Consider the following 8,709-nt stretch of genomic DNA (forward strand, 5'->3'; position numbering starts at 1 on the left):
GTACTAAAAGATGGCCTTGTTTGTCAAGCGCCGTATGATTTTTCATATTTTTTTGTCAACTTTAGACAAAAAAATAAACCGACTAAAATATGCTCAGATATTGTATTAATCTATATAAAACATTTGAAAAGCCTATCTTTAATGATTTGTCAGACTTTTTCAGGTAAACAGTCGAATGCACTGGCAAAACGCAAATTCTATGAAAACTTTTTCATTCATTGATCGTCCATTTCCGTAAGAAGTTTGAATGATTCCAATACATTTTTATTGTGAAAATGACAACATTGTAACATTTACGTGTGAGTTGAATTAACATATTTGCAAATTGACCTGGAAGAAAACAAACACTGTATTTGTTATTCATTTATTAATCGTTTGTTGCGATCAAATCATATACAACCAGGTATCTATCGCCGCGTAGCTTTCAGGATAAGCGATCCTTTGTTTGGCTTCATCATCAACCGTTTACGGTATGTTGCGTTGTTCGCGTTAGGCGTTAAACGGCTCGAATTAATTGTTTTACGAGTTAATTAATGCGAGACAAAATATTCCTAGACATCAATCTGTTACAATCTACGTTTACAATTGAAGCTAATTTAAATGTCAGTGTTTCAGGACGACGAACCGCACTTGAACTGAAATCAATTTCGTTTCGATTCCCATTATTCTAATTCGTTTGCTTCGTATGACTCTCTTTGTTTAAAAAACATTCTAACACATATCAACATTTCATTGCCATATATTTGTCCTAATCGACAACCAATTTAGCCACTCTAGCGTGATGAAAACTATTTTCCATTCGCTATTCTCATTCTTCGGGGTTGAAGTTATTGCTTACCAACGAATGTATCTGATAACAATTATTTTCCCAGTAAACATAACGACGTCTTAGTTACCTTCGAAATTAGTATTTTATTTCTGTTAAGAACTGCAAAAAATTATTCACTATGGCCATAAAACTTTCCATACATAATTTATAAAGGCTTAATAAAGAAGTACATGCAAAGAATCAGTTTTATGAGAAATTTTTCATAGTCGAATTTAACGTGATTGAACTAAACAGCGTAAAAAAAAAAAACCAACACGCATAAGTGAGAAAACGTCCAATAAACACTGAAACGCGACACATGTCCGAGTCGATTACCTCGTGAAAGTCTGAGCATTGAAAACCAATTTCTAGCGATCGAATTATAATACTTTAACGTCATTATCGCTGATAGCTGTACTTACAAGCGGGATTACCTGAATCGGCACGATATTCGAGGCAAGCCATGAGGTCAGGACGCGCCAGGTGAACGTTACCAAGATACTTCTGATCGAGGAGCACCAGCCCCCTTTTCGATCAGTCGATACACGATCGATTCGTGACCATGGCGATCGTGACTCCTATTATTACCGTGGCTCACCCTAGAAACGAACCATCCTCGCTTTGTGTCGTCGCAGTGCGCGTCCTTTGCCAAGCGAAATTGTTGCATTACGTCGCATCGAACCGTGAAACCCTTCACGAACCGAAAAAGACTTTCATCCCAAACGATTATCTAAATAACAGGCTGCATGTGCTCGATCCTATCGCACAGCAAGTCGCGCTTAAATACTTCAATTTGCGATAGAGTAGATTGGGGTTGGCCGGACCGTGCCTTTTAAATTTCGAATTTGGGGGAAAATAGTGGCAGAGTTGTATCGATACCTACAATTAACCCTTTGCAGGTTGTACTGTCAAACATAGATGTAGCATGAGTGGAAAATGTTTGAAATATGTCTAGAATACGTGGAAAATGTGCACAATAAATGTGGAATGGACGTGGAATACACGAGGAACGTTCTACAATCGAACACTCAAACATTAGTAACTTCCTCTTTAAGAACTTAACCCTTTGCGGTCGTATTCAATTTAGACATGGATGTCATACTGGTCGAAGAACGAGCAACGATACATGATATGCAAGATTAAGAAGGATAAACACGATTTATTCATTCTTTCGTCAACTTTAGATACATGTTTACACAATAATGTGTTTCGATGTAATGTTTTTATGTAAAAATTATATTTGATAGTTCTTCATCACGAGGTATATTTCGGTAACTTTGTTTCTTGTCACTTTGGAGTATTGTTTTTGAAATATCTCAAAAAGCGAGAATGCCTGACAAAATATTTAATATTTAACGAAGTATTTAATAGTAAAGTATTTAGTAAAATATTATTCGGAATTCTACGAAGTGTCTTCGAATATTTGGTATTTATTGCAATCTATTACAGAAAAAATAACAATACTCGATATTTTTGTCTTTGAAAAATTTAACATGTTGATATTTCATCCACTGGTTTCATCCACATCATATCTCCTTGTATGACTTATAATTGAGCGGTGTGCATCGATAAAGAGGCAGCTCCATTTTTTCAAACTTTTAGGAAATTAAAGAAAACGTTTTAAAGTTTTCTTTCATTTTCTTTTTCATATCATAGCATAGGTACCTAATTATGAAATGACGTCGTTACGGATTCCGTTCTTCCGTTTCAGAGTGTTTTGAGCGAATCGATTGCTACGAATCTAAGAATGATTTTAATTTGAATGCAAGCTCGCGAAAGTAAAAATTGCAAAAAATCGAAAAGAGTCGTAACCTGAAACCTGATGTTCGGTTAAAAGAACAGAAAGGGTATCTTGTAAGGCAACAACCGAAGATACACGCCACGTTACCTGTTTCCTTTCAAAGGAATTCCAAGTTTTTCGCTGCATGGCTATTAATTGCAATGTTGCGCAGCCATTGCTCGTTCCGGGCGAACATTTCTGATTACTCGTTTGTGTTTACATTAATTTCCATCTCATCCCACCTCTGGCGCGTCATGAATATTCTATCGTAACATTGTACGCTTTAGTGGTCGGCGCCTAATCAATGCTGAAATCCCTAATGGGGTGTGAAAGTCATTAATTAATAAAATTGTTATTGTAAACTTGTTAGACTAATTGGCGCTGTTTATGCGAGGCGCATGATCAGACGGCGCATTTAGGATACCTACGCTCAGACAGGGGAAAGAAGATCTCGCGTATAATTTGCCACACTTTTCATAACAAGACTTCGTATTGAACTTTCTAGAGCTTGAAGATATCGGGTCGCATACATATAGACGGTGACACCAAAATAAGCGATCTTACTTTTTTTTTTCTTTATTATTCTTTATTATATTATATTATTTATTCTATATTATTCATTGTAGTTTACATTTGATTACATACTGTCTAGAGAAGTTTTCGTGTTTCTTCAGAAATTTGAAGATTATTAGCAATGGTTGAATAGATGGTTTACATAGAAGAGCATCTATCGTACAAGGAGGGCATAAATCGAGTCGACAAAGTTTATGTATCATGTCATTCCTTTCATTGTCAAATAGCGAACACTGCCATAGGTATAAAGTGATTTAGATCTTGCTCCAGAGAGATTTTACTTTGATGTCCCGTTTTATTTTGATGAACGCGCGTTTCCGCCGTTGCGTCCAAATGATGTGATTCGCGCGCGACTGTTGGACGCAGGGATTGTTTCTCTAGTATCTCGACCGGCACCCAAAGCGCGTGTTTTACGCGTGAGTCGAGGTACCGGCGTCTTACACACGGAAAATCACGCGACTCCGTGTGGACGGAATATATGGACCTCTGGTACTTCGCAATCGCGCGATTCGAATTGCGCGTAAATCGCCTCATCTGAAGCAGGCCTTACTTGTTTCTTAGCGACCACCCTTTCCTCTCGTGTGATAATCGACGTTCCACTGTGGTTCTAAGCTTATCTACGATACGCTTCGAGGCAGAGGAAATTGCGTCCGATATTTTTGTTATTCCTCGTTATAAATGTAGCGGTTGACTGCCATGAACCGTGCAATCCAGCACGATCTAGCGGGACCAAATTTTAGGCCGTGGCGACGCACGATACAAATGCGATTGGAACAAAACGCCGAAGCCATGGAGTGCTCGTCTCCGTTGCGGCGGAACGAAACGAGTGAGCAATGTACCGTTTGAAAATTCCATGGAGGAAATTCTCCGCAGTCGTTCCACAACACAACTGAACACCTGACGCTCGCAGCTTCCCAATTAACCGCATCGTTACGGCTCGACGACTAAAAGCGAGGATAAAAAATCGTCGAGTTTTCGCGATAGTCTACGTTCTACCGTGAAAGACACTTGAAGGATAGGTGACCTTAATTGGAAGATCCAAGGGACAAACGTTCATTGATCATCTCAAATCGAAATTCAGATTTTAGTGTCATGCGTTAAAGCATATGGAAACCAATACATTGTAGTATAATTGTTAAATATCTTCGTGGATAGGGAAAATAAACGACTGCTCGTATTGGCTTTTACAGAGCGAGTGTTTATTACGTGCTCGCATATAAAGAAAAAGAAAAAAAAGTGTCTCCTTCGCACGCTTAACGTATGTGCCTATAGCGGCGCTTTTGCTTATATTTAAATTTGCTTATAATACAAATACTTAGTATTTAATAATATTAATCGAACACAGTAAACGTGAGAAATGTTTATATATCGTTATATCTGTTAGCTGGAATAACCAAAAATTAATTTCTGACAATAGTTACATTAATTATTAACAATATTTGTTAAAGCAACTTTTGGAACGAGGATACATGCAAATATTGATTTTACATATCCTTTGTCAAACATATGTTAACATAAATCTTTATAATATTCTTAGCTTATAAGAAATATTTCTTTTTTAGCAGGATGAATAATTGTCGTCTTCGATGTTGTAACATATACATATACATATATACATTATAGCCGATACTACGGATACCTATATTCCACCTAGTGCAAGTTTGTTTCTCTATTTAAGCGAGGGATATATGAAATATGCGACACCGTTTGCCGTTAGTTTTCTTTATTAGAAGTATGAAAATCGTGAGATGGCCCTTTACCAGCAGGTGGTCACACCACCCTTTCCTTTATACATTAATTCCTAAGATGGTTGTAAACCCATGACCGAACGCCAATAATAATTTCGTCCACTATATTACCGAACCCATGGCTGCTTAATAATTTGCTCGTTAAACTTTCCGCTTCCATATTTAACAATATTTATGGCCTGGGTGTAGCAACCATTTGCAATTTACATCGTCCGTGTTACATGTCAATATTTATGTAATTCTTAACTCTAACAGGTAAATTTTATTTATTTTACATTCTTTAGAGCAGTGTTTCGCAGTGATTCGCAGTCGTTATTCGAGCTGGGTAAACCTCCAGCGTAACCAACTTCCTTCAGCTATGTGAACCTGTCTCCCGACTTTCAAAAAAGTAACCTCTTTTTACGGAAAATGATGGTTTTTCGTTTGTAGTTAATTCTAGTAACGATAGTTTCGTTTATAATTTCATCACTTAATAAATAAAAAAAATTGTTTAAACGGACCGCAACCGACATTGAGATATCTCGAATTCGTTTCTTCACCCAGTTAAATGGGTTCATCTGGTACAAAGTACCTGTTGGAATTTTATTTTTATAAATTTATTTTCTTCAAAATTACGATACAAGAATGTTAGAGGAAGAGTGTCCGAATTCACAACGACCCGTACCAATTGACTTATTTTGTCGGACCGAGGGTCGTCGCTTTCTGTCCCTGCTAGGACCCCGCCCCTCTTTCTGCTTTAACACGTTGATCGCCACGTCACTCATATATGGGTGACAGTGTTTTTCACTAAAAAACGAAAACTATTAATTCTGAAAGTTGAGTGTCATAGAAAATGAATTTAAATGAAATATTTGAATTTTGATGAAGTTACAAAACTAAGTAGCAAAATAAATGTTTCATTGCGCAGCTTCCAATAGTCTGTAAACAAAATTTAAACACGGTAGAAATTTTCAAGAGTTTTAGTCTACCAGTGAACGTGTTAAGGAAAAGCAGAACCTTTTCCTCAAGACCTGAAAGTGACAATCGTTGCTAACATCCCCTCGGTATTAACGAGTTATCCATATTTATCGAAGTAAATAAATAAACATTTTCTTTGTTTCAGCGAGTCGGACATGGCGCCGAACGCGGAGGAGGAGCTGCTCGTGGTAAAACCCTGGGGACCGCAACTGGAAAAGGTCAGTATACCTTCGACGACGTGCACAGCAGCGAAGGGATCGCTCGTTCCTGATACGGGAACCTCTAAACAAGAAAAAAAAGAGGGAAATCGTGTAACTCGAGCGGCGGTAAGGCAACCGTCGTCGCGGGCATTCGAGCACAGACAGGATGTTTTCGATTAGCATATCTTTCAGCATTCAGTCAATATAGATTGGACAGGTAGGCGTGCGGAGCCTGCTCGTCGTTTTGTCCCTGCATCATCGTGAGAACTGCACCTTGTCCACGGATTCGATAAACGGCCCAGAATTGTGTGAAACGGAGACGATTACGGGCAGTTAATCGCAGGGAATCGCCTTGTTCTCTATCATAATCCTAACCAACTCCGATCTATTTGTCGTAATCGTTGCTAGAATCGCTGCATTTATGCGTCCCCATCTCTGTGTACTATTTTTCGTTGCTATTATCGATTCGCAACGTGTCGTTGCAAGTTCCAGGTAGAGACTGAAAATTGCGGAAGCTTTATTAAACGAGTTTTTTTTCTATTTAATTCACTTGTCAGAGCTGAGCACTATAACCATTCCAGTGTACGGCGAGCACGCAAACTATTGGCGCCACTAGCTGACGCGATCATTGTGCGTTGAAATTTTCATAATGTTGGGTCTGTGAAATTGGCCCAACATTTGCGAAAAAAAATTAAAGACAGATAGAGTTCTATTTGCCTGTCGAAGAGTTCTCATTCGGTTTTAGAAATACATAGTTTCGTAGTTTAAATATTAGAAATATTCACTTGAATGACCTAACTTCACGTTTTCAGGTAATAAACATTGCTAGAACTGTTATTAGAATAAGTAATTGGAGCTCTTCGGCGAGCAAACAGAACTCCCGCAAGAAGTCTTGTATTTCATTCGATAAAGTTGATATTCCGTTCGATAGACACTGATTGATTGTCTATGATATTGACGATCGACTTCGAAGTTGAATTATATTGCACATGCAAATTTACTTTTTGCTAAAACATCAGAAAGCAATAGCGCATTAGAAAAAGGAAAGAAGAGAGTTTTTAAAAAAAGTATGGCTGGTTCACAGCTGATTTATCCAAAGAAAATATTCGAAGTATTTTAGAATAGTATCCCATATGGGTTAAATACTCTATAGTGGTGTTGCATTAAGATTGACCAGAACGAAAAACTCGACAGAAAACGTGCTTTCGTCCACTGCTAGAGACTAAACTTGAATAGAACTTCAATTACTCGTTTTCGACGAATTAGATCACGAAGAGAAGAGCAGTTATTGCAACATCGAGTTTCTTGACTGATTGTTACGGAAAATGATGTTTCTATAAAAAAAGGATCTATAAAAAAAGGATCTGTTTAATACTTAAAATATTAAGATAATATTTTAAGAATTCACTTTTAAATTCCATTTATTATAGGAAAGTTTGTAATTCTTTCATACAATTCTATTTACTTTTATTAATTTATTAATTTTACAAGAGCGACAGAATTAAAGTTTCTGTTCCTTAATACATATAAAGTTAAAAATTTACCGTGGATATCGAGTGCAAATTCATGTTACCAATATGAGTTCCGATTAGGATAAATGAGACTGTCCTGCGCACTAAAAGTTTCATAAATCACGAGCAATTCTAATGATTTATTGAGTCTGTCGCATACCATTAGACCAATAAATTTACAAACCTCGGTTTTGTCAAGTATGCACGCTGTCAACCCTTTCGCTATTAACTCCAACGGCCGAATCGTCGAAACAGTCGGTCACTTCGCGTTTAACCAAGGCTCGGTTTTAATGTCTGGACATGCATTAACATGCACCAGTCGGATGCATCGAATTCTGCAGTTCGTAATCGCTTCGCGGGCATTTGTACGCGTCGCGAGGCTGCGAGGGAGGCAATTTGTCACGGATAATATGATTAATATCGCGAGGTGCTCACGATACATCCCATTAACCCTGAAAGCAGTGCATTTACACCCGAGTTGAATCGTCATTTTTTTTTTGTTCTTGTATGCAGCTTAAGGTAAAGTGTTTTCTGAAAGAATTTTTATCTTAATGAAATAAGTATGGTATTAAATACATTCGATTTTTTCATTTTAAATGAAAGTACACGTGGCTACGAATTAAACGTGAAATATAGTCTGTCGCAACTGCGCTAATGGGTGCATTTTGTTATTAAAAAACAAATTCCTAAAACCACTTTTGGAAAACGCTTCGCTTATGTTCGTATCGTACGTCATTGGCCACCAACAGTGTACGCGTGCATGCATATACTAGGCATAATAATGCATAAACACTGAGCTAATGGATCACCAATTAAAAATTTGGAGACGCGTGATCTATAGAGCTCCCTTATAGATCAGTTGCAACTTTTTTGGTATTTATAAGATACTGTGCTAAAAGAGTATGACAGCTACATTATATTCGGCTATACATATACGTATAATTCAACAGTCTCCTTAAATGCACAAGTTTTTCTACGATAAATGGACAGTAACACATAAATACTAGTTAATCAAACAAAAATAATAGTAAAATGTAAAAGATACTTTGCCACAAAATAAAGAATCGTTTTGAATGGCTCTCTCTCTCTCTCTCTCTCTCTCTCTCTCTCTCTCTCTCTCTCTCTCTCTCTC

The 8,709-nt window shown here is 37.4% G+C and overlaps 1 protein-coding gene across 2 annotated transcripts in view; it reads left to right on the forward strand.

Annotated features, from left to right (window-relative positions):
* The window catches only part of LOC128881457 (uncharacterized), an 84,349-nt gene that overhangs the window by 43,551 nt on the left and 32,089 nt on the right, over positions 1-8,709 (forward strand). For both annotated transcript variants that reach the window (XM_054132502.1, XM_054132503.1), the window contains exon 2: positions 6,012-6,084. In XM_054132502.1, the coding sequence (XP_053988477.1) occupies positions 6,012-6,084 (73 nt within the window). The remainder of the gene's footprint in view (positions 1-6,011; positions 6,085-8,709) is intronic.

The sequence above is a fragment of the Hylaeus volcanicus genome, chromosome 8, assembly GCF_026283585.1.
Source record: "Hylaeus volcanicus isolate JK05 chromosome 8, UHH_iyHylVolc1.0_haploid, whole genome shotgun sequence".
NCBI lineage: Eukaryota > Metazoa > Arthropoda > Insecta > Hymenoptera > Colletidae > Hylaeus > Hylaeus volcanicus.